Below are 24,202 nucleotides of genomic sequence, written 5' to 3' on the forward strand. Positions count from 1 at the left end.
CTGCAGGTCACCTGCCTCGATATTTCCGGCGGCGGAGGGCTTGGCGTGTCCACCAGCACGGACGGCACCATGAAAATCTGGCAGGCTGCGAACGGAGAAATCACAGTAAGGGGGGGGGGGGGGGGAAGCTCTGGTGTTAAACCTTGTCCGAGGCGTTACTGAAACCCGTCGGCCCCGACTTCGGTCAGGCCGTTTTCCCCGCCGTGTTCCGGGGCTGGAAAGGAATTTTGCTTTTTGGTCGAAGAGCTCGTGGAAATGGGACGGCTCGGGGGTTTTCTGTCGTGTCTGCTGGCACGCACGCCTCCTCCCAAAAGAATCGAAGCCCGGCAGACCTGGGGGGAAGAGTCCCGGGGTGAAAACGAGAGAGGGTGGTCGGGATTTACGGCCGGGGTGCTGACGGCAGCTGCCAGCTCCTCGCCTGCCTGGCACGAGCGCGGGATTGACTCCGAAATTAAAAGGGGAGATAAAAAAAAAAACCCTTGCCCCTGACATGAACCACGTCACGGCCAGCTGTGACCTGTTCAGGGGCTTCTTGGCGGAGCCTGAAGGCGTTTTAAGGTCTTCCCAGCACGAAAAGCGCTCTCCTGTTACGCAGCGAGCCACCCGCGTGGCAGCGCGAGGCTCCAAGCGTGCCTGCTGCCTTTTGGCCTGGCACCCGGGTGCCTCCGAGCGCGAACCCGGGGGATTTGAGCCGATCCCTGCCCACATGAGAACGATTTCCCGGCGGCGTAGCTCAGGAACTGCTCGGCGGAAGGGTGACGACGACGGAACTAGCACGGAGCTCTTTGTTTTTCCAGAGACTTCTGGAAGGCCATGTGTATGATGTGAATTGTTGCAGGTTTTTCCCGTCGGGCCTCGTGGTTCTGAGCGGGGGAATGGACGCCCAGCTCAAGATCTGGTCGGCGGAAGACGCCAGCTGCGTCGTAACCTTCAAAGGTCACAAAGGAGGTAGGGGCTGCTCTGCCTTCCGAATGCTTCGTGCTCCTGCCGGCGTTGTTTTGCACCTCAGGGCTTTCGGCCGCCGGCCCGCTGCGCTTTGTGGTCCCGAGGAGCTTTTTTAAACCCCCCAGGATGTGAATGAAAAGAGGAGTGGTGGCTGTGTTAGCCAGCTGAAGCTGCTCCTCTCCCTGACCTGCGTTTTCTCCGTGGGTTAAGGCCCGGAGGGGGAGGATGCAGCCCGTTAGCCTGCCAGAGGTGGAAGGCACGCTGTTCTTCCACGGCATTTCTGGCTCTCCGCCTCGTTTGTGCTGAGTCCCAGTGAAGGACTGCAAGGGGTGGAGAATGAGCTGCCAGAAAGGCTCGAGAGCAAGTTCCTGGACAGAGCCTGACATAATCTCTGGAAGGGTTTGGCTGCCAGGACCCTTCATTCAGGAGCGCTGGGGGTTTATCCTGAACCCTGAAGCTGTTTAATCCTGTTTACAAACTCGAACGCTCCATGAGCGAGCCTAAAGGAGTCGTGGGTGCAGCATCAGATGCCCAAACCCTGCCCAAATTCCCTCTTTTTTTTGAGAAAATAACAGCTCTGCTCGCGCTCCTGTGTCACACGAGGTGCTCCGTGGCTGGCAAATGTAAGCCCCGTGGCTTCCTGCCAAAAACCTGATCAACTTAAACTTGTTGTGAGCCGAACCTGTTAATGAAACCTAACCAGCTGGCTCCTCCCTTCCGCAGAAACACCGCCTTTCGGACCGAAACCTGACAGCCTGCAGAGAATTAGAGCAGTCAGGGGGCCTGAGCATCCGCTGAGGCTGCTCTTCTGGTGCTGCCGCAGCTGGATAACGGGGATGCCGCTCGCCCCGTGCGGCTTCTGAGATGAGCCGGAGCTGGAGCTGGCAACATCTGAAGAAATTTGGCCTAAACTCTTCTTTTTCCGAGTGAGAGGGTGGTTCTGGAGGCAGAAACCTGGCAGCTGCTGCAGCGTCAGCTCAGCCTGAGGTGCTGCCGATCGTCTCACTGCTAATACCTTGTGCAGGGCACTCTGCGATCTGCTGGCAGCTGCCCACGCAGCTCTTTCCGTGGCTCCGTGCCCCACGTTTCACCCCCCACGACTTGCAGCCTCCGTGCCCTGCCGTGCTGGGACCAGCGCCTCGGGGCTCGGAGCCGAGTGCGCGTGGTTGCCTTGGGGGAAACGAGATGTTCTCGGAGGTGTCCTTGGCCCCTGTGCTGCCTCTCTGAACGTGGTCTCTGCTTTGGTGCAGGTATTTTGGATACTGCCATTGTGGATCGAGGGAGAAACGTCCTTTCCTGCTCTAGAGACGGCACCGCCCGGCTCTGGGACTGCGGGAAATCCGCCTGCCTGGCTGTCGTGGCCGACTGCGGCTCCCCTGTCAACGGCATCGCCGTGGGCGCCGCCGACAACTCGGTGAACCTGGGCGCTCCCGAAAAACCTCCCAGTAAGGAACTTTTCTCTTACATGAATCTCTATTCTTAGGGGGTTTATTTTTGCCCGGTGCCTCAGGTATAACTCAGAGCGTGGCGTGCGCCCTCACGAGGGCTCTGAGAGTAGCTCCCTCCGGTCCTGGGGAGGAATTGAGCCTGATCCACGCGAGTGATTAAGGCTGGGGGCTTCTTGATGACTGCGTCTGCTGTCTTGGAGCCTGTTTCGTGTTAGCAGGCGTGTTACGGGTGCGGCGGGGGTGATCACCGCTGTCAGGCTTCGGTGCCGTCACCTCCCCCTGCTGGGGCGCGGCGCTGGAGCTGACCCGTTGTCCTTCTGTCAGGTGAACGTGAGATCGGGACGGAAGGGAAGATCCTGCTGCTGGCTCGGGAAGACAAGAAGCTTCAAGGAGTGGGACTGCAGAGCAGGCAGCCGGTAAGGAGCCTGCGAGCTGGTAGTGCTCTTCAGAACACCCCGTTTTCAGGAGGAGGCGGTCTCTCCTTACTGGCTAGGTTTGGGGTGTGTGTCGGGGGGGGGATATTGAGGAATAAGAATTACCCACATGCTCCCTCCTCAGCAAGGGGCAGCCCTCGGGTGCCGATGTCCGGGCTCTCCTGGGCAGTAGGACAGAAACCCCTGCTGTAGCAGCCCTCGTTCCCCGATTGCATCAGCTTTGCTCTCGTGGCAGCAGAGCCCTGGGGTTATTAATCCAGCTTTGGCTTGGCCAGTTTCTGCCCTGACTCACGGGAAGGACCATGCTGACCTCCGAAATAAAGCAGTTCCTATTCCCGTGCGTCCTTCGGCTGCCGCGTCCCCGTTTGCGAGGCTCTGACGCTCGTCCTCCGTTCGCAGGTGTTCCTCTTTGTGGGATCCGACGCGTTCAACTGCTGCACGTTCCTCTCGAGTACTTATTTCCTAGCGGGGACTCAGGATGGGAACATCTATCAGCTGGATGTGAGGAACACAAGGTGAGTGCCTGCAGGTATCTAAACGGCCGCTGTTTTTTTTTCCCCTCTGTGAAGGAGAAGCAGGTCGCAGGTGCTGACAGACGGTGCCTCCTCTGAAGGGTGGATGCAGCCCAAAAAAATGGCACTGAGAGCATTTGAGCCCCTTGCAGACGGTTCTTCCTCCCGGGGAGGACCGAGGGCGATGCTTTTGCTGGTGTTGGTGATCTTGGGGGATGTTCTCCATGAATCATACAATATCCTGAGCTGGAAGGGACCCACGGGGATCACGGAGTCCAACTCCTGTCTCCACACAGGACCACCCAAAAATTAAATCCGTATTTCTGAGTGCTGCCCCACAGCGCTGTCCTCTGCGTCGAGACAACAGACCGCCAAGCTCTGATCGAGTCCCCGTGTGTCTTCTCCTCACGTATCTCTTTGTTGTAGCTCACGTTCTTGGTTCAGTGCTGACACGTGGGAATGGGTTCTCGACTACAGGCCGTAACTTTTGTTTCTGCTTCTCTTCCTAGCGCTCCAATCCAGGTCATTCAGAGATCGGGAGCGCCAGTGCTTTCTCTGCTTCCCTACCGGGATGGATTCGTGGCCAGCCAAGGTAACTCGGGTGCTGCCGTGGCCGTACAGGTTGCGTCGTGGAATCGAGCGGTTCTGTGCTCTTGGTGTGTTGCCCTCTTATACACGAGCACCTGCTGGGTGTCTGAGCTGCTAGGACGGTTTCCGTGGCACAAAGGGGATGCAGTAGGAATTCTGTGCTTGCTTTTTGTTGATTTTTTTCTTGTTTTCCTCCAAAACTGGGTCTCCAAGATGCTTCTCAGCCATCAGAGCCTTTTCCCATCTCACTCTCACAGCACGTCTCCGTTTTCTTGGGCGTTTCTGCTGGGCCTGTCGTGCTGGCTGTAGGAACAACGTGGTTTATTTCAGTAATCCATGAACCTTCCTTGCTTGGCATCTCTTGACCAGGTGACGGAACCTGCTTTATCATCCAGCAAGACCTCGACTATGTCATCGACCTCACCGAAGCTGACTGTGACCCTGTGTACAAGGTAAGGACCGTGGTACGTCGGCGAAGGTAAAAGGTGCTGGGGAAGGTGATGCCAGGTAGCAGGCAGCTGCATTTCTTTGATATTTCTTTGATCCTCTGACTGATCTCAGGAGTTGGCAGCCCACACAGCGGCTTCCTTCGCCCAGTTGACTTTTCAGCTTATTTTTGTTTTTCTCCAGCCGAACAATCTGAATATTTTGCCTAAGCAAACCCCGTCAGCGTTTCCCTGCGGCACGTGGTAGCATTATCTCCGCTGCGCAGGAGTAAAACTGAAGCAGCGGAAACCTTCGTTGTTGGAGTAGATCTTACAGAGCCGGGTTTCTGTAAGGAAGCTGGAATTGAGCCGTGCTTGGCAGATTATCAGGGTAAAAGCAGTCGGCGGCGTGGTGCCGCCTGTCTCCTGCTCCTTGGCAGCGTGAGCCCAGAAAGTACTCGTGATGTTCTGTGTCCAGAAGCCCTGCTGAGCTTGCACAGATCAGGGAGAGTGACTTGGACTCCCTGGGCTCTGAACCTTGTGTTACTGCGGGAAATTAGCTCCTAGTTTTATGCTGTCCTAGCTGCACGGTCCCCTGATCCTAATAAACACGGGGTTAACGTGCAGCATCGCTCTGAGGCTGAATTGACCTGCAGAACTGGGCTGTATGAGAGGAAAACCCAGACGTTTTCCCCTTCAGATCGAACAGAAGACCCCTTCTGTGAGCGCTTCCAGCTCACCTCTGAGATGACTCAAGTCTTGAAGTGTCCTTTCACAGAATCCCAGAATAGTCTGGGTTGGAAGAGACCTCCAAGATCACCGAGTCCAACCTCTGACCTAACACTGACAAGTCCTCCACTAAACCATATCCCTGAGCTCTACATCTAAATGTCTTGTAAAGACCTCCAGGGATGGGGACTCAACCCCTTCCATGGGCAGCCTATTCCAGTGCCTCACAACCCGTTCAGGAAAGAAGTTCTTCCCAATATCCAACCTCAACCTCCCCTGGCACAACTTGAGCCCATTCCCCCTCGTCCTGTCCCCAGGCACGTGGGAGAACAGACCAACCCCCACCTCGCTACAGCCTCCCTTCAGGGACCTGTAGAGTGCAATAAGGTCACGCCTGAGCCTCCTCTTCTCCAGGCTGAACAGTCCCAGCTCCCTCAGCCGCTCCTCGTAAGCCTTGTTCTCCAGGCCCTTCACCAGCTTCGTTGCCCTTCTCTGGACTCGCTCGAGCACCTCCATGTCCTTCTTGTAGCGAGGGGCCCAAAACTGAACGCAGTACTCGAGGTGCAGCCTCGAACCTGGTAATGCCGTTCCAGGAAATGGTCACCTGCTGTTCCCTCTGTTTTTTTCCCAAGAAGTCCAAAAGGCAGTCTGACTTCTGCCAGCAAGTGCCAGAGCTGGTCGTTAGGACTGCCGAAAGGATGAAGGAGACGATTATTTGGGCTGCCTGTAAATCCAAGGGAAAGAAAAACTTCCTGGATGTGTGAATGTCCTTCAGTGAGTTGTTAGCTACCAAGGGGAGATGGAAACGTTTCCTGCCAGATGGCGGTGACTGGTGATTGAAGGAAGAGATCTGTTTTGAGAGAGAAAGTTTAAGGTGCCCCATGTCTTCTCTAGACATCCAGGCTCTTCTTGCAGAAGCTGCAGGGTGCTGACCTCTCTTCTTTTACGTTTAACCGTCATGTGGGGGATCCTGTGCTTAAATCTGCTCTTTTTTTTTTCCCTTTCAGGTGGCTTCTTGGGAGAAGCAGATTTATACGTGCTGCAGAGACGGGGTAGTGAGGAGATACCAGCTTTCTGACCTCTAGGTGTTGTGAGCACTGAATAGCAGAGAGATGTGCTGGAGTCGCTGTTCCAAGCTTATTTTCCTGTGCGGTGCGTGTGAGATGTGTAAATAGAAGTGTCTGAGGCTGTTGTGATGACCAGGCTGTAAATAGAGAGGGTTTTTGGTGGGAGGGGGATACCTGTTAGAACACAGCTCTGTTTTTTCTGTGGGAAGTGGCTTTGAGGTGTTAGGTTCTTGACATCACGTTGTTATTATTTTTTTTTTTAACCATTGTTAAAAACTGCAGTTCCTGAGGGGAGGATTAAACTGGGCTTGGGCGCGATGGCCATGATTGTGCTGCGGTATGGACTGAAATAAAGCAACTGCTTTGGTAACGTGCGTGGGGAACAACATTTTTGTGAGAATTTTAAAAATAAAAAAGAATAAAAAGATAAAAAAAATAAAGCACTTCATTTATTGGTGTCTGTAGGTTCGTGCCTGGTGCGCCATGCCGGTAAGCACACAGTCACATCCACATGAAGCTCTCTTAATCAACTAATTAAATATAGAATTCTGCGGAGTCGGGTGCTTGGTGATGTTTGGCGAAGTCAGCACACCTCTGACTTGAAACCGCTGTTATTTAGACACGGCAAACTTGTGAAAACGATGCCTCGGGCTACTTCTGATCGCCTCTTCCAGCTCCCCTAACTCATCTCTCCTGAGTTTGCACATTACAGATAATTGGGGGGAGGGGGAAATGACACCAAATCCCACCTTAGCATTTTGATGGGTGGGATTTGTAAAATGTTAATGACCCTTAATGAGCAAAAGGTTACTATGGGAGCTTGTTTTTCTCCTTATTTTTTACCATTTATCCCTTATCTTCCTTGCTCCTGCTAGCTCAAGGCTGCCTGTCTCTCTGTTTCCTTATTTTCTCAGCTAAAAGCCTATACACAAACTACAGACCTCCCTCTTTTCTTCAAGATTTCCTTGTTTTTTCCTAGCTTTGGGACTACAACGTGAGTTTCTCTCCATCAGCCCAGAGCCGTGATTACATCTTGCCCTGAACCCCGTAAAGCTTGAGGCTCACAGAAATAACCACAGCTGGCTTCTTAATACGTAGAAACCACACGTAGAATACGTCTCGTGCTTGTTGAACAAGGGCGGCTGGGTGTTTGATTTAGGGCCTGCTGAAAATGCATTTTTTTTTTTTTATAATCCTCTTTCCATCCCCATCCTATTATGCTTGGGCCGGGCCCAAGATGGCGGCCGGCGCCGCGGCGAGAACTACAACTCCCGGCATGCCCCGCGCCGCGCCCCTAGCAACGGGGCCGCCATGGGGCAGGATTACTACGCCGTGCTGGGCCTGGGCCGCGGGGCCTCGACCGCCGACATCCAGCGGGCGTGAGGGGGGCTGGGGGGGTCGGGGGGGCGCGGGCCAGAGCCGGGGGGGCGCGGTAGTGCGGGGCCGTGGCGGCGCCGTGGCTGGGGGCGCGGGGCGGGGCGGGCCGGCGGGGCTCTGGGATGGGCTTTCTTCATCATCATCTTCCTCCTCCTCATCATCTTCCTCCTCCTCATCCTCCTCCTCATCATCATCATCTTCCTCATCTTCCTCCTCCTCCTCATCCTCCTCCTCCTCCTCATCTTCCTCATCTTCCTCCTCCTCCTCCTTTTCCTCCTTTTCTTCCTCCTCCTCCTCATCTTCCTCACCATCATCTTTCTCCTCACCATCATCTTCCTCATCACCATCTTCCTCCCCCTCATCTTCCTCCTCACCATCATCTTCCTCCTCATCTTCCTCTTCATCATCTTCTCCTCATCTTTCTCCTCACCATCATCTCCCCCCTCCTCACCGTCATCTTCATCTTCCCACCATCTTCCTCATCACCATCTTCCTCCTCCTCCTCATCTTCCTCCTCACCATCTTCCTCATCATCTTCCTCCTCACCATCATCTTCCTCCTCCTCATCTTCCTCCTCACCATCTTCCTCCTCACCACCACCTTCCTCATCACCATCTTCCTCCTCACCATCTTCCTCATCACCTTCCTCCTCCTCATCTTCTCCTCATTTTCCTCCTCACCATCATCTCCCTCCTCCTCCTCATCTTCCCCATCATCACCACCTTCCCCCTCCCCATCCTCCTCTTCCTCCTCCTCCTCCTCCTCCTCCTCCTCCTCCTCCTCCCCCCTCCCCGCAGCTACCGCCGGCTGGCCCTGAGGACCCACCCGCTGAAGTGCCGCGAGCCCGGGGCGCAGGAGAGGTTCCGGCAGCTGGCCGAAGCCTACGACGTGCTCGGCGACCGTGAGTGCGGGCGGCTCCAGCCGGGCGAGCGCTCCCGATTCCGCAGCAACAAACGAAGAAAACGGGAAATTCTCTCCTCGTCCCCTAGCTGCCAGGAAAGGCGTCTACGACAGGTTCGGAGAAGAAGGCCTCAAAGGCGGCATCCCCCTGGGGCACGGCGATGAGGCCGCCTGGACGGCCGGCTACGTGTTCCACAACAACCCTGACAAGGTCTTCAAGGAGTTCTTCGGCGGAGACAACCCCTTTGCCGGTACGTTCCCCGGGAGGACGCCGCCCTCCCGGGCCGGGAGCTTTCATTCTCCCCTCTCCTGGGCTCACCCAGGGGTTGGGAGTCGCCATCCCCGAGCCCCGTGCTGCCCCCGTGCCCCGTTTCCCTCCGCAGAATTCGTTGCCGAGGACGGCTCGGAGGTGGTCGTGCCCTTCGGGGGGCGGCGAGGACTCGGCGTGCTGAAGCGAGACCCCCCGGTCGTGCGGGATCTCCACCTCTCCCTCGAGGATCTCTTCCACGGCTGCACCAAGAAGATCAAGATCTCCCGCCGAGTAAGGGCTGGTGCTGGGCGGGGACTTCTCCTCGCGGCGCCTGACGTTCCAGCGGCAGAACCCGAACTTTTGAGGGACCCGAACACCAGAAATGCCGCGGGATCCCAACCGGTTGCCTCCTCAGGAGGAACCGAGCCCGAGAGCTGATGGAAATCTCCCGGGGAGGGCGGATGTCGGAGAGGAGCTCCGGCTGCCTTGCCGAGCTCATCCCTCATCCGCCCCGCAGGTGATGAACGAAGACGGCCAGACGAGCACCATCAGGGACAAGATCCTGACCATCGACGTGCAGCCGGGGTGGAGGCAAGGCACCAGGATCACCTTCGAGAAGGAAGGGGACCAGGTAACGGCCGGGGGGGGCCGCGTGCTCGTCGCAGATTTCCCATTTCTGCCCTTTGCGCTGCTGCGGGGAGGTGACGGCTTCCTCCGGCGCAGAGCAGTGCTGCTGTGCTCAGGAGCACGGAACAAAAATTTCAAAAAGAGCCCTTTCTGCCTGGTTTTTTTCTTCCCGTCTGACTTTTTCCTTAGGATAAAAATACCTGCAAGGGGCCGCGTTCTGCCTGGCCTCACCTTTGCAAAACCCAGGCTGCTTTTCTTAGCTTGGCAGGGGACTTTGATAAAGACTTTTCCTCCCTTACAGGAAGAAAAATCCCTTTCTTTTCTCCCCAGCCAGCAGCACCCCAGGGGGCCGGCGACCGTGTCGCCTTCCCCTGCATAAAGCTTTTCCATCTGCAGTTCCCATTTTTCCCCCCTTTTATTTTTAGGGCCCCAACGTCATTCCGGCTGACATCACCTTCGTCGTCCAAGAGAAACCCCACGCGAGGTTCCGAAGAGCCGCCGACGACCTCACCTACGTAGCCACCATCCCCCTGGGGAAGGTGAGGAGCCGCGGGGTGAGGAGCTGCCGCCTGCTCCTGCGCCGTGAGGAGCTCCGGGGGCTGCCGGGAGCGGGCGCAGGGCAGCTGCCGGGTGCTGGGGGAGCCTTCCCCTGCCACGGGAGGCCGCGGAGGCCACTTCGCGCCCGCACGGTTTTGTAAAGAGGGGGCTAAAAAAGGCACCCGGGGCCCTGCCGTGTCTCGCAGGCGTTGGTCGGCTGCGCGGTGGAGGTGAGGACGCTGGACGGGCGGCTGCTCAACATCCCCATCAACGATGTCGTGCAGTGAGTGCCCTCGGAGCCTGCCGCGGGCTCCTGCTCCCCGCGGGGCGCTGCGCGGGGAGCTCCTCGCCTCCTCCGGGGGCCTCTGGGGCATGAGGGGGGGCGCTCGGCAGGGAAGAACCAAGCGAGGCGGGGCGGGTGGGGCAGCCTTGGGACAGAGCCGAAAGGGGAGGAAAAGCCACGGGTGGAAGCCGGGGGGGAGCAAACCTGCCCTCAGCAACCTGCTCGGAAGCACCCCGGGGCTCGGCGGAGCGCGGGGCAGCGCTGGGAGGGCGGATTTGGGGGCGCGGGAGCTCCTCAGCCCCTCCTCTGCTCTGCAGCCCCAAGTACTGCAAGGTGGTGCCCGGCGAGGGGATGCCGTTGCTGAAGGACCCGACGCGCCGAGGCGACCTGCTCATCCGCTTCGACATCTGCTTCCCCAAGCGGCTCCCGGCCGACAAGAAAACGCTCCTGAAGAGCGCGCTGCTCTCCTAGCCAATAAAGCTCTGCTGCCAGCGCGGAGATGGGCTGGAGACGAGGGATCTCCCCCAGGACCTGGGCTCCTTTGTGGCGAGACGGGGGCGCTGCCAGCTCGGCCGGTGCGGGGTGACGGGGGAGATTTGGGGGCTCGGCCCTCGCAGGCTGCCGGGGGCTCGGCCCGGTAAGGAAACGGAGCAGGACGGGGGCGGTGCAGCCCCCCCCCCGGATCGCACCGCGCGGGGCTGGTGTCAGCCCTCTCGGCGGGATGAAGTTCAAAGATCCCAGGAAGCTTTTCTGGGGGGTCGGGGAGCCCTCCTCACAGCCCAGAAAGCGCCCTCTGGGAATACACTGGCTGCACCCACAGGCTGCCCCACAGCCAGGCGGAACAAGGTCGCTCCTGGGTTTAATTTGGGGACGTGCGCCAGGCAGGCTGCTCGTTGCTCTCCCGGAGGCGGTTACTCCTTAGGAGAACCCCCTCTCGCATCCCAACATCGGCGGTCGGGGCACCAGGTGAGCCTGGAAGGGCTTTGCCAACCTTCCCGATTCCGTGATCCCCCCAGAAGGTGAAGGAACCCCACGTCCCGCTGCGCTCAGACCCCACGGGGGTGATTTATTTGAAGCACCAGTGAGGAAATCACAGGAATCACCGCGTTCCCCCATCCCTCGATCTCTCCCGCCTGCCCACGCCTCTCCCTCCTGCTCGTTCCCGCTGCCGCCGGGAGCGATGCTCTCCGGGCTGGAAACCCTACAAGTGCTTTTAATTCCCCTCTGAACTCCTCTCCGGAAACCTTTTCTCCCACGTCCCTCCAAACGACCTCCTGCAGCGCCTCCGCCCGCCTCGCCGGTCCCTCTCGGGGACCCTCTTGGTCCTCGTCATCATCCCCATCGGGCCGGGGGGGGGGCGGGGGCCGGCCCCGCCGCCCCCCCCTAATTAACGTAATTGACTCCTGCGCCTCGCCCCGCGTTGGCGAGAGGGGCCGGGGGCTCAGGGGGGAGCCGGCCGGGCCAGCACGGCGGCACGTTGCAGCTGCTCGTAGGAGATGAACATCACCACGTTCCAGGAGCCGAGGCGCAGGAAGGAGGGGACGAACCTGCACGGGGACAAACGTCACCGCTGGGGATGTCCCCGGGTCCCCACAGCCCCCCCCTCGTGTCCCGATGGTGGCATCCTTGGGGGTGCGGAGCCACGGCGGTGCCCGCGCACGCCGCAACGTTGCAGTTTTTACCCCAAACTCACCCCTTGTAGAGGCCGCCGAGGCCGTCCTGCATCAGCAGGGCCAGGAGGCAGCTGAGCACGTTCCGGTACTGCCCGGGGCCGGCGTTCATGTACCGCGTCTTCACCACGTCCACCGGCGACGCCACCACCGTGGCGCAGAACCCGGCCGCGAAGGCGGCCACGAAGTGGCAGGGGACGTTGTCTGTGGGGCAGAGCCGGGACCGTGAGGGATTCGGGGATGGGGCCGGCGCCCGGCGGCGTCCCCTGCACCCGCCTCACCTGTCATCAGCTGCGCCCGCAGCAGCGCGTCCTTGATGAGGTCGTAGGTGACGAGCTCCCCGCAGTTAACGATGGCGTTGCGGGCGATGTTGGGCAGCGTCCCTGGGCGGGAGGGAGGGCGGTGGCACCGGGGATTCTTCCCTCGGAGGGCGCCGAGGCCCTGGCCCAGGCTGCCCAGAGGAGCTGGGGGTGCCCCAACCCAAGGCCAGGCTCTGGGGAGGGGGGGGGCTTTAGGGCCCCTTCCACCCCAAGCCCTTCTCTGCTGCCCATCCCCATCTCGGCCCCTACCTCTCCACAGCCCGCGGACGCCCTCCTCCCTGGCGATGGTGCGGTAGGCGTCCACAGTGCCGCTGTAGCGCCGGGCGCTGTCCGGCAGCGCCCCGTGGGCCTGGAAGCGCACCTTGACCACGTCGGTGGGTTGGGCGCACGTCACCGCCACGGCGCCCGTGGTGCAGCCCGCCAGCAGCCGCGCCGCCAGCCCCGTGCCTGCGGGAGGACACGCACAGCGCTGGGGACCCCGTGGCGAGCCCACAAGCGGGGATGGCTCCGGGCTGTGGGATCTGGGAGGGGTTGTGGGGTCGGGTGCCATGGGGTGGGCTCTGCCCCCTCATGGGAAGGTCGCACATCGGCGTGGGGTGGGCGCAGGGATGGGGTTTGTGGCCATGTCCCTGCACGGGGCAGGGTCCTGGCCGCCGTTGCACTCACTCTCAGCCCCCTTTGGGGTGTAGAGCTGCTTCACCGAGTCGTACAGCCCGATGCGGATGGAGGCGAAGCTCATCTGGCGCTGCAGCCCCGCCGCCAGCCCGCTGTAGAGGCTGCGGGGCCCCTCGGTGCGCACCATGGTGCTCAGCGTGCCCAGAACGCCCCGGTACTCCACTGTGCTGGGGCTCCGGGGGATCCGCACCTCGCCCTGGATCTGTGGGGTGATGACAGCGTCACCTTATCCTCCAGCCCCCAAAACGCACCCGGCGCCGCGGGGAGCTTTTAGCGGGGTTTTCGGGGCCGTACCTGCAGCCGCACTTTGGCGGTGTCCAGGGGGAAGGTGCAGACGTCGGCGATGCAGGCGGCCGTCCCGGCGCTGAGGAACTTCACGGCTGCCGGCGGGGGCACCTCGGGGGGCTTCAGGCCCACCATGGCTGGAGGGGCTGGAAGGGAACGGGAGGGTTCGCAGCGGGGTGCCGAGTCAGGAGGGGCTTCGTCCAGGCTCCCGGTTGGGGGACGGAGGTGATGATTTGCCAGGGTGGCTCTGGCTGCCTCGGGACACGCTCAGCAGCCAAATCCTTCCCCCTTTCTTCGCACGCGTTCTCGGGGAAACCGAGGCACGGAGCCTCCTCGCTCAGCCCGCTGATCCCCCCCCGGACCCCACAGGGCCTTACCGTGGGGACCTGGGCACCGCGTCCCCGGCTGCCTCTTTACACCCCTGCGAGCCAGCTCCTTGGCCCTCCCCTTATATAGCGCCCGGAGGACGTTCCAGCAGCCACCGGCATCGGGTGACAGCAAAACCCCGTCACCCCCGGTGGCATTTGAGCTGCTGAAAGCGGGGCCACGTGGCATCCGCAAGGGGATTGCTTCATTTCAACCCCTGCTCCTGCCCGGCTGGGACCCTGGGGACGGTCGGACCCTCCTGGCCCTGGCACCGGCCGCGCGTTTGTCATCGATCCCCAGCAGCTGCCAGGGCCCCGGCTCACTGCTGAGCTTGTTTACCAGCGGGATTTCTGACGCCACGGCCACCACAACGTGTCCCCTGCGCTCACGTGGAGGGACCCCAGGGCAGAGGCACCCAGGCGGCTGAGGTAAAGCCCACGGCAGAAATCCTTCCGTGTCCGTGCCCAGGCTCTGACAACAAAACCCGCGCTGGCCTTTCGAGGGCTACGACACGCAAAGGCTCAGGATGCAGCCTCAGGACGGGGCCGGAGGCTGAGGATGGGATAAAAGCTCAACAACCGTCCCTTTCCTTCCCTTTCCTACCACCTTAAAACTCCCAGCCGTGCTGGCACAGTGCTCCCAACCCCGCCCCGGGCTTTTTGGGGCTGCCAGTGGGATCAGGAAGGGGAGAAGGAAGCCCTCGCGTCCCTCCTGTTCTTGCAGGGGAAGCTGAGGACGCTTGGCACCTCCACCTCCCTGCCCACGCGGCACTGACGCACAGCGTGCCCTAACGGGCTCTGGAAATGGTTTCACCTCCCCCCAGGGGCAAGGAGAGAGACATTCGGGGTGAATTTCGCTTTTAGGAAAAACAAAACCGCAGAAAAGGGAGGAAAAAGGGATGAAGAAACTTTGGCTCCCTCCGTCCTGACTGGAAAGGGGGGTTTAAAGGCAGCTTTTCTTTCCAGAGAGGACGGCTTTCCGCTTGCTCGCCTCCACCACCCACCTTGGGCAATGCACCGATGCTCAATTCCCTCGCAAAGCAGAGACCTTGACGCACGCCCCCAGCCTCCAGGACAATTTCTGTGGCATCCCTGAAGCTGTTGCGGGACCAAGCCCTGCCCCCCTGCAGCCAAGCACGGCGCCCCAGACGAGAAGAAATCATCATTTTATTGAAACACACAAAGGGGGGGGGGGGGGGGGGGGGGAGCGGTACAAAAATAACTTAGCTTGGTTTGCACCAAAGCCCTTACCCAAAAGGTAGCGGGCAAACACGTACAAAAATAATTTACGGTATAAAAGTGCCACGTTGCTCCTAAAAGCCTCCTGTACACACACCCCGCCATTTTACAGGACCCTTGGTCAGTATTTACACAAGCACCTTGCACTCACGGAATCAGCAAACTGCTTCCCAGCAGTGACTTTTTGGGCGTACGAGGCGGGGAGGGAGCTCACCTCCTCTCCCCGTCCCCAGCACGCGCGGGCAGGGAGGCGGCAGTCCTCGGCTCCCCGCCAGGACGGCCGATTTTTAATGCGTTTTTAATATTCTCCCTCTTTTGGTTCAAGACAAAGGAGCTGCCCCAAAATGGGACGCTTTAACCCAGCTTGTTAAGAAATAAAAATAAAAGGGGAGGGACCGCCGGGCTCTTACCCCCTTTAAATTAAGAGCAATTGGGCAAATTAAATATCAGAGATTGAACCCAACTGCTGCCTTCTCCTCTGCCCCGGAGGCCGCAGCCTTTGCCCACGGCAGGCAGGAGCCGTGGCTTGGGAAGCAGCCGCTCCGGCCAGCCTCTCACCCTCGCTACTCGTTCTTGGAGAGCTGAGCAGAGAAGATCCGGGCGATTCTTTGGGCTTCTGCTTCCGAGAGATCGGCTGGGGCCAGCGCCGGCCTCTGACGGTTCGGCCTTCGGTACGGGATCCCTCCCAGCGCAGCTCCGCGTCCGCTCTGGGGAGAGAAGGAGCAAAACCTTACAGCCCTGCGAGCTCTGCCCGGCGCTGGGAGTGCCTTTGTGCAGCCCGTGAGCAGCTGGAGACGCAGAAATCGCCCTCCTGAGGTTTCCTCTTGCTCACCGGTTCTCCCTCAAGGGCTTTTGCTCACCCTGCTCACTGAGAGGCATCGCAGCCCGGGCTGGGTATGGGTGCTCCTTGCTCCTGGAGATACCTCAATATCCTCCTCCATATCCCCACTTCCTCCTTCCCAGATTACCTGAGTGTCCGTTTCATTATTTCAATCTCTATTTTTTTGCTTTGATTTCTGCTATTTACTTCCCCTCTGCCCCTTCACCTCCGTGCTTTTTTGCTCCGACACCGCGCAGCCTGGCCTGGGAACAGGCTCCGCTCCTTTAGCGGCTGCGGTCCTGCATTTAGCTCCTAGGGGAGAGGTGAACTCGCCGGGGTGCTCGTGCTGTGGGGGCTGGAAGCAGGGTGAGACGGGGACTCCGCCACCTCCCTGGGCAACCCGTCCCCAGGCCTGACCACTCTTGCTGAGCAGAAATGTCTCCTCATTGCCAACCTGAGCCTCCCCTGGCACAACTTGAGGCCATTCCCTCTGCTCCTATCACTGGTTACCTGTGAGAAGAGGCCGACCCCCAGCTCCCCCCCTTCCTCTCAGGCAGTTGCAGAGAGCAATAAGCTCTGCCCTGAGCCTCCTCTTCTCCAGCCCCAACCCCCCCAGTTCCCTCAGCCGCTCCTCCCAGGCCTTGTGTCCCAGGCCCTTCCCCAGCTTCGCAGCCCTTCTCTGGACACGCTCCAGGGCCTCGATGTCCTTCTGGCAGTGAGGGGCCCAAAGCTGACCCCAGCACTCGAGGTGCGGCCTCAGCAGAGCCGAGCTCAGGGGGACGATCACCTCCCCGGCCCTGCTGGCTGCACTGCTCCTGACACAAGCTGGATGTCTTTGGCCTTCTGGGCCTAAAAGAGAAGGGCTCGTCCGGGATTTGAACCCGGGACCTCTCGCACCCTAAGCGAGAATCATACCCCTAGACCAACGAGCCAAGGTGCCCTGGCTCTGGGGTGCTGAGGCAGGCGAGGACCCAGCCTCAGGTGCCCGTGGAGGCCGAAGGGACGGTGCCCGTGTGGGACGCGCGGTGCCGGGGTGGGACCTCGCCAACCACAGGGCCGAGGCTCTCCCAGAGGACGGCGCTGCCTCAGAAAGCTGACACCAGCCCGGCCTTTGGCCCACATCCCCGTGCTGCCTTCTCCATCCCCGCCGGGCTCGGCGGCAGCAGAAAGGTCTCCCGAGGTGAGTGGCTCCCTGCCCAGACCCCACTCCTACATGCCTCGAGGGGCGCCTTTTGGGGAGAGAAACGGCTTTTTTTTAGGAGTAAGCAGTCTGTTTTTTTTTTCTTGCGCTGGGTAATGCTCACCGAGATGACGGCGCTGCTCGCTGGCTGCCTGGTCAATAAAAAGGACAAGGGTGGGAACAGCTCTCATCTTCACATCCAGCAGTGCAGACAAGGCTCACAACAAACCAGCTAAAAGTCAGCGTAACTAAAACCCACCTCTCAGTTTTGTACTGTGAAATCACGTAAATTACATTAATGGTGCTACAGAAGACTTCAGACTAGACAGGAAAATATCCATCCTTCACAAACAGCATCCGTTTTTACCGTACTGAAACAATCCATCGATATTTACGAGAATCCTTGCTTTGTTTTTCTTTCTGCTCTACGATAACCTTGCCTACACCACATGTAAGAAGCTGAGAGATTTTAAACACTGACCTGACAACATCAGAAGCTTAAAAACGAGCCAAAAGAGATGCTTGCTGGCACCCCACCTCCCTTTGACTCTGCTCAAGGCTGTCCAGAGAAGATGGGGTCAGCAGCTTTTTCCTCCCACCCTGTTCCCCGAGCCAAGTGTTTGGGCAACAGCTGAAACCTTCGCGTTGGCTGGAGCCGGGCAGCAACCAGCTCACGCTGATTCTCTGATCTCTGTGCAGCATTCGTTGGCTGCTCATAGAGAAAAATGTTCACAGGACTGGTGGAAGGCTTCCAGTTTCAGTGCAGCAAGGCAGCATTCGCTCCTGAAGGCCAGCTTTTTATGTATCTGCAAAGAATTGAGGCGGACTGCCTCACCCCTTCACCCAGGAAGGCTTAAAACAAAGCCAAAGAAACCCAAAGACCGCAAGGAATTCCCACAGCTTGTGGGAGCTACGTGCGACGCTGCAGCGCACACAGGTTCAGATTGGAGCAAGGGCTCTCTGTCAGGTTCCCCAAACCATCCAATTAATCGCATTTCAGGGTATCATGAAACGGCATTTGGTACCGTAGCCACAAAGAAATCGTCCTGCAAGCGCTGCCGAGGCTGCAAACTCCTCCCCGCAGCCCCCACAGCCTGGAAATGCTCACAGAAACGTGCGCCAGGCACCTTTTGAAACACAAACTTCAGCTGTAAGAAAGGCTCAGGGGCTCTTCTTCCTCCTGCTCAGGTGAGAAGGGAAACGAGCCAAGCTCCCAGGCGCAGGTATCACTCCCAGCCTGCAGAGGTGATCAGGAGCCTCAGGACATCAGATCTGCAGGTTTAGCTTCACCAGCGTTGCTGGGATGTGGATACAGGAAAGGGCTACGCTTCTGCACTTCCCTTCACAGCTATTTTGCTTTGAATAAGGCAAATTCCCTACACACGCAGCTTTTAGCAAGGCATTTTGGCCTTTTTAGGATGCATTTTCCTCCTGGAAAATACGAGAGGAAGAGGACGTCGGTACAGAAGGCTGCTTTGCTTTCCTTTTTTATAGAAGTGGCTGCGGCGGGGCAGGACACACGTGAACCAGGTGGGATTACCTACCTGCCGTGCGCCAGGGATTGGAGCAAAGCGAAGGGATCCGCTGGCATTTTGGAGGTGCCGGGGGTCGGCTGGTTTCAAGGTCAGAGAATTTGGGTAAGCGCCTTGGCAGCGAGCAGCCCTGTGGCGCAGCAAGTGTGACAGCTAGTTCTGTCCGCGCGCGGAGGCGGGAGTGAAAGCAGATCTGTGTTAATAGGCTACAACCGCCCCACCGGAGCGACCTTGCACCTACTTCTGCTTCTGCTTCTGCTGAGTAAAGTTGGCTTCAGTGCAAGTTTCTTATCCTTTTCGTAGAAGCGAGGAGAAAAGAAAGGTATCTCAATGCAAAGTTTAACTCTCCTGGTTTTAAATACTCGTTTTTCCCCCCAAACAGCTTCACACCGGTAGACCGGGTCACTCTGAAAGGCAGCAAACCTGAACGTGGGTTTCAGAATCGGCGCTGCAGTGCCCTCTGCGTGAGAGGGCGTTATCCAAAGAGATTCAATTTATGACTCAAGAACTCAGCACTAGTCCATAAAACAGCACGGAAGACGTGAACGCAGTTCAGGCAAAGAGGGAGGAGAAGCGAGGCCAGAGGCTACAGCCAGTGAAACGATCTGGATCGTAATCTGGGCCACCTACACAAAGGCTCCGATTCGTTAAAAAAATAGTTGGAGCTTTAAAGTAACCCCCAAACAGTGCTGGGTGCTGTGAAGTTTAGCATCAAAGTTTTTCCCCGGGTTATATCAGGAACGGCCGGGAAAAGGGCTGAGCGGAGACAAGTGCAAAGCCGCTCCCTGAACTTGAGAAGGGGCAGAAATCGAACCTGGCCTGCTGGGTCACACAGGACAGCAGGGGACGGGAGTGGAAAAAAAGGAAAGCCGGGAAGGACCTCAAGAAACTGGACATGAATCTGACGTGGTGGAGGAAAAAAGGTCAAACATTTGCTGTTTTTTTTTTACATTTTGCGAGGTTCTGTAAAACTCTGCTCCCTGCCACGTGGCCTGAGCTGCTGCAGCACCTCTCAGGATCCACAGATCCTCGCAGCATGAAGTGGAAGAGCCCTTTTGTCTCAAAGTGCTGCCGCCTCCTCTGACGTGACCGCCCGCTTCGCCCCCTCACCGGTTTTAACTCACTTTGAGGGGAAAGGGGTGGAAAGCAGGGAGTCAGGCACCACAGGGAGAGGCGTCAGGAGCAGCAGCAAGGCCAGGAGGGAGACTTGCCAAGCGCCATGTGAGCGACAGGGGACTGCTGATCTCCAGATGATAACAGCTCCGATTTCGGCCTCGCCGTCACGCTCGGCGTTTGCTGAACTGCGCGGAAACTAAACAAGCCCAGATTTAGAAACCGATGTCCTGGGCGCTAGCTAGGAACAACAACACGAGAAAGCAGCTTTCCTGCGGCCTAACGCCGGCGTAAAGGTAAAACTTCCTGCTCCTCGCATCGGGCGCTCGATGGCGGCTGCGTAGCGCGGGGCAGAGCTGAGTCCCGTCTCAGCAGATGCCTACAAAGCCTAACTGCAAAAGGTTAGCTCTGGTTAGTCCTGGAATTAAGCTGGTTTAAGGTCAGCTACGTCCAAACAGGGCCTTACCAATGTTCTCCCTAATCATAATTCAAAGGACATCCCCCAGGAGAAACGTGCCAGAGATTCTGCTTTGGATTTTATCCGAAGTGTTTAGATATAGCACGAAAAATATGCTTAATGAGCTCCGAGGCACGCCGCAGCCTAGGTGTTACGGTCAAACTGCATCCAAGGATCCTGAAAGCACGCCATGACCATGAGTGCTCTGACACAGTTCTGTATTTTCATCAGGAACAAGTTTCGAAGGCTTTAGAAAAGGGTGAGCCTTGTGTCAATAAGATAAAAAAAATCATTTTAACCATGCAAAACAGCCCAAATCCGCGCATTTTACCTGCCTGTAAACGTGTTTATGAATTGCAAGGAGTTTCCATTACTTCGGAGCTATTAGATCCTGCCTGGTTTTGTTGTGTTTGATCAAGTAAGCTGCCTCCGATCATATAAATGTTCCTTACAGCATTCGTTTCATAGGTCACAGGGAGGGGAACGAAGGGCTTAGCTGCTCTGGGAGCAGTAAACACTTGGCCCACGTGGTGCAGCACCCAGATCCACATCCAGAGCCCTGCTGTCCCTCCATCGAAGAGCAGGGGTCAATACCTCCCAAGGAGGTGCCCTCTGCTGCAAACTCCCTATTTCATCCCAATCTCAGAGGTATAAATTAGTCATCGTTACAGGTGTCCCCCAGAATCAGGCACCCTGTATCATGGTAAAGCACAAGGAAGTGAGCACCTGCGAATTCCACTGACCCCGGTGGAGCAGAGCAACCCCCCTGACTTCAGGGGCAAACATGCCACTAAACGAACACGGATCACCGACGATGTTGAATCGTGCCTGTTGAAAACGATTCTCCTTGAGAGAAGAGGTATCAGAGAGATTCTCCTTGATTTGGAAGCTGTCACGACCTCTAACCTCAGCGCTGAGAGGCAAGGGAAGGGAGAAGTGCTTCCATTCCTGCTCGAACGGTCGGACTCCGTTAAGCTGGGAGAAAAAAGGCAAGGACGCCCCGTACTTACCGTGGAAGGAAGAGAAGAAATGCTGAGCATCCTCATGGAGGCTTCCATCTGCTGCGGTGGAAGGAAGAAGTTGGGAACAACGGGATCAGGCCTGGGCAGAGCTGTTAAGGAACAACCTTTGGCCGTGTGTGACCGCGCAAAGCTTGATGGGGCTGGAGGCAGGCAACGAGCCTCGTTGTAACAGCCCTAAGTGGATCCCAGAAGGTGAAACTCATTAATTTTAATTGCTATGCTGTCATTCTGAACACTGAATACTGGTTACAAATGGCAAGGGAGTCCTCACCACACTCTGAAACACAGCAGAACAAGGACTTAATTAGACGATCTTTGAGGCCCCTTCCAACCCAAACCATCCTGTGACTTCTCATACCTTCCTGGCCATCAGTTCTGGACCTGCTTCACAGGAAAGAGCTCCACACAGCAAATTTCTCTTTCCTGAGGCCAACAGAATTCTACCTAAGCAATAAGATACTCTCCTTGAATGCAATTTGTGCTTGAGGAAGGGAAAGGATACAAAACAATTGCTGGTTTCTCAGACTTCCCTGACTCTCCTGGTGGGTCTTCATGGCTGCCATCAGAAAAGCCACCGACGTTTCCTTCTGAGCCTGTTCGGGCAGATCCACTCTTCGCAAAGATCTCATTGGAACCACTTTTTTCCTCATCTTGATGACCTTTACCTAAAACCTCACCATTTTCCTTCTCCCTCGCTGTGGTTTTTGGCTTGGTCAAAGCAATGACTCCTGGAAATTCCAGAAGTTCTTCGGAGGCCGCAGGAAACTCTGCGTTTCGCTTTATTTGCTTAGCGTTAAACGTCCTCTCCCAGTTGCAATTTCCATTTTCTGCAGGGCCACCAACTGTTTGATGCACTCCTGACAAACGAGCAGAACGAAGCAGCTCCTTCTCAGATTTTTCAGTGACACCGTTCAAGCTCTTGAAGCCTTCCGTTCCTGCCCAAGGACCGCTCTGCTCTGCGCGGGGGATAACGCACGGGCTAAGAGCAGTGAGCACGTTTCGGTTGTCACCTTGCGGTACGCTGGACAACGAGCTGCTCCTCCTGCTGTTTCCTTTTTGCAAACAATCTGCAGCCCCCTGATCTTCGGGCCCCACGTTTGCAGGCTGCTGCTCAGCGCCCAGTTCCACTTCGGAGAGCACGCTGGACCAGGGACTGGTTTTGTCAGTCAGGGTTGTTATTTCATTAAGAGTTCGTGGTTCTATAACGTCTTCCTCGTATTCTTCTTCGCTGTGGGGCTGGAGGGCAAAAGCACCTTCAGCTCTCTGGATGTGGTCCGCTGGCAAAGGAGACTCGCTTTCAGGGACAGCTTGGTCTAGCAGCTCCTGCAATATGTGTCTCCCGAAAGAGCACGGCAGCTGCGTATCGCTGCAGGCATTGGTCGAGTCCGACTCACCCTGGCCTTGATGCACTTCAGTTCTGGCTTTCCCACCCTTCTGGTGGGGAACACGAGCAGCACTCGGCTTTCTGCTGTTGTCTTGATGCCCACCAGAAGAGTCTTTGCTAGTTTTAGCGATGGTCTGTAAGTCTGATTAACAGAAAACAGCATCAGGAAACGCACAGGGGGAGCATTTGCCTTTTAGCTGATTTACCTGGGCTTTCTGCAGAAAATCAGCTCAGCTTACCAACTCTAATCAAATGTCAGGCAATCATTAATTAAATATTCACAAACCTGAAATTCACTCAGGGATATTGTTCAGTTGTTGTGGCAAAATTATAAGGGCTGAAAACGAGGAGCTGGCTGTGCTCCAGACACAGGTTCTGAAAAAGGATGGTTGGATTGGGAACCTGGACATTAAGGGAACTGAGGCAGTCCTGAAAACCTCGGGGGATTTTACAGTTTCTTTAAAAAGCTGTGATCACCTGGTTCAGTTCTTAAATTCTCTGAAAAATTAGTTTGCCAGTGTTAGGTTAAACAGCAAAGTACAGCCACTCTGAGGCAAGTGAAAAAGTCTTGACACAAGGCAACACAAGGGGGGAGGACATTTGGAAAGGAAGGAAGAGTTTGAGACAGATTCTAGAGGAGGGTGCGTAAAGAAGCAGCAAAAACAATTAACAGGAAGGGAAGGAAAAAAACACCACAAAACCCTGTAGAAGAAAACATGAGAAAATCGAGGTGGTGATACAGAAAGGGCAGGTTCTGGCATAACAGACCGTGCAGAACAGAAACGTGCCCTCCAGCTCCACCGCTTGGAAGTGGTGCTTCCCTGCAGGCAGCTTGAGGCAGAAACAGCACAGAGTAACTTTCCAACTGGCAGCTCCCCAAGCCATCTATCATCTCCTCTGACAGATTATTTTAGAAGTACTAGCATTGATTTGGCTTCCTAGCTGTTTTACTGTACACTGTGCCTCTCTGGTATAACATCACAGTGGCTCGAGTGGTTAAAATAAATCAAGTGCAATCAGTAAGCGGTTAATGAAGGAAGTTATTTTGGAGCTGGTAGAAACGCCAGGCGAAGTGAAAAAAGCACAGATCTGAAAAGAAGGTGTACAAAGAGACACGAGCCCCTTCACTGTCGCGTCATCCCCTGGCCTTATTAAGAATGTTTTTCTGTGTACTAATAATATGGAAAATTAATTGCACTGATGCCTGTGAAGGACTAAATGTAACGAATGTGATAAATAAAAAATAAGCTGCTGACTGAGAGCTTTGTCTCACCTATCCTAAGAGCTGTACTTTACTATTCATCGTAGGGCGTACGTTTCACGTGAAAACAGATCTATGGCAATCCTCTCGGCAAAGAGCCGCAGACTCAGCTCAGAACCATCCTGTGGACCTCCCTCTTTCTGATCAGACACTGAAATTTTGGTAGAATTTAGGTTATCCTGAGAGGGCCTTAACTCCCATCTACCTGACTCCTGAGTGTGTTTGAACTCAACGCTATCGCTACTGACAGAAGTCTGAAAATCTCTGTGACGGACCTCGACTACGTGAGAAATTGGAAGATATTTTAAGGCAGCTTCTGACCAAAATTGCAGGCCAAGTGACAACTTACCACTGATGAGGCTGCTGACCTGAGACACCAACTGACTCGACGTTTTCAGAAGATGGTATCCATTGGGATCCACTTCGCGGCTCCTCAAGCCCTGATGATCGCTCTCCTGCTCTTCACGGCTTGGTTTCGGTGTGTCACCGTAACTGAAGTCAGGAAAAGACCTGGTCAGCTTCTGACTGAAGTATCTCTGAACCTCATCCAGCTCACTCAAGTTTTTTCTGTAAGCAGTGGTAAAAAAAAATGATAAAAACAAAACCCCCAAACCACAAGCAACCTACGGCAGGCTGGTTCTACTTGCATCATTCCAGCCAACTGCATGTAAATAAACAAACACGGGACTAAGGATTATTACTGAAACATACATCAGTAGGTACGTGCTCTACCCAAGCAAAAGGACAACGCTTTCTC

General features: G+C 56.6%; 4 protein-coding genes and 1 non-coding gene across 6 annotated transcripts in view; 2 read left to right on the plus strand and 3 right to left on the minus strand.

Annotated features, from left to right (window-relative positions):
* On the plus strand, positions 1-6,579 carry PAAF1 (proteasomal ATPase associated factor 1). 2 transcript variants are annotated; one of them, XM_035344142.1, is made up of 8 exons: positions 1-105; positions 839-948; positions 2,196-2,390; positions 2,718-2,809; positions 3,227-3,342; positions 3,849-3,931; positions 4,297-4,379; positions 6,089-6,579. In XM_035344142.1, the coding sequence occupies exons 2-8, from the start codon at positions 876-878 to the stop codon at positions 6,164-6,166; spliced, it is 720 nt and encodes a 239-aa protein (XP_035200033.1). In that variant the 5' UTR covers positions 1-105; positions 839-875; the 3' UTR covers positions 6,167-6,579. The 2 variants fall into 2 exon arrangements, with proteins under 2 accessions (XP_035200033.1, XP_035200026.1); XM_035344135.1 differs by having other exon boundaries at positions 7-105; positions 798-948.
* An 821-nt stretch (positions 6,580-7,400) lies between these two features.
* On the plus strand, positions 7,401-10,622 carry DNAJB13 (DnaJ heat shock protein family (Hsp40) member B13). The gene is made up of 8 exons (XM_035344100.1): positions 7,401-7,527; positions 8,323-8,426; positions 8,515-8,676; positions 8,809-8,966; positions 9,193-9,306; positions 9,728-9,841; positions 10,046-10,122; positions 10,440-10,622. The coding sequence occupies exons 1-8, from the start codon at positions 7,460-7,462 to the stop codon at positions 10,591-10,593; spliced, it is 951 nt and encodes a 316-aa protein (XP_035199991.1). The 5' UTR covers positions 7,401-7,459; the 3' UTR covers positions 10,594-10,622.
* Positions 10,623-11,332: 710 nt separating this feature from the next.
* LOC118176849 (mitochondrial uncoupling protein 3-like) lies at positions 11,333-13,231 on the minus strand. The gene is made up of 6 exons (XM_035344107.1): positions 13,082-13,231; positions 12,779-12,989; positions 12,362-12,559; positions 12,074-12,175; positions 11,816-11,996; positions 11,333-11,669 (listed from the first exon to the last, which is right to left on the minus strand). Exons 1-6 carry the CDS (start codon positions 13,205-13,207, stop codon positions 11,564-11,566), a joined length of 924 nt encoding a protein of 307 aa, XP_035199998.1. The 5' UTR covers positions 13,208-13,231; the 3' UTR covers positions 11,333-11,563.
* Positions 13,232-15,128: 1,897 nt separating this feature from the next.
* Positions 15,129-24,202, minus strand: part of C2CD3 (C2 domain containing 3 centriole elongation regulator) — a 49,597-nt gene continuing 40,523 nt past the window's right edge. The window contains exons 25-28 of the mRNA XM_035338977.1: positions 23,795-24,012; positions 21,303-22,326; positions 20,789-20,879; positions 15,129-15,383 (exon numbers count right to left, since the gene is read on the minus strand). Of these exons, the coding sequence (XP_035194868.1) occupies positions 15,240-15,383; positions 20,789-20,879; positions 21,303-22,326; positions 23,795-24,012 (1,477 nt within the window). The 3' untranslated portion in view covers positions 15,129-15,239. The remainder of the gene's footprint in view (positions 15,384-20,788; positions 20,880-21,302; positions 22,327-23,794; positions 24,013-24,202) is intronic.
* Positions 16,357-16,428, minus strand: TRNAP-AGG. The gene has a single exon. It is a non-coding gene; the product is annotated as a tRNA-Pro (tRNA).

The sequence above is a fragment of the Oxyura jamaicensis genome, chromosome 1 (assembly GCF_011077185.1).
Source record: "Oxyura jamaicensis isolate SHBP4307 breed ruddy duck chromosome 1, BPBGC_Ojam_1.0, whole genome shotgun sequence".
NCBI lineage: Eukaryota > Metazoa > Chordata > Aves > Anseriformes > Anatidae > Oxyura > Oxyura jamaicensis.

Excerpts from the sequence above, each read along its gene's own strand:
- PAAF1 (XM_035344135.1), top strand. The coding sequence starts at position 70 with ATGAAAATCTGGCAGGCTGCGAACGGAGAAATCACA. Across the intron at positions 2,391-2,717 it reads CGCTCCCGAAAAACCTCCCA|GTGAACGTGAGATCGGGACG; the intron begins GTAAGGAACTTT and ends TCCTTCTGTCAG. Across the intron at positions 3,343-3,848 it reads CTGGATGTGAGGAACACAAG|CGCTCCAATCCAGGTCATTC; the intron begins GTGAGTGCCTGC and ends TTCTCTTCCTAG.
- DNAJB13 (XM_035344100.1), top strand. The coding sequence starts at position 7,460 with ATGGGGCAGGATTACTACGCCGTGCTGGGCCTGGGCCGCGGGGCCTCG. Across the intron at positions 7,528-8,322 it reads ACCGCCGACATCCAGCGGGC|CTACCGCCGGCTGGCCCTGA; the intron begins GTGAGGGGGGCT and ends CCCTCCCCGCAG. Across the intron at positions 8,967-9,192 it reads AGATCAAGATCTCCCGCCGA|GTGATGAACGAAGACGGCCA; the intron begins GTAAGGGCTGGT and ends TCCGCCCCGCAG.
- LOC118176849 (XM_035344107.1), bottom strand. The coding sequence starts at position 13,207 with ATGGTGGGCCTGAAGCCCCCCGAGGTGCCCCCGCCGGCAGCCGTGAAG. Across the intron at positions 12,990-13,081 it reads CCGCCAAAGTGCGGCTGCAG|ATCCAGGGCGAGGTGCGGAT; the intron begins GTACGGCCCCGA and ends ATCACCCCACAG. Across the intron at positions 12,176-12,361 it reads CGTCCGCGGGCTGTGGAGAG|GGACGCTGCCCAACATCGCC; the intron begins GTAGGGGCCGAG and ends CCTCCCGCCCAG.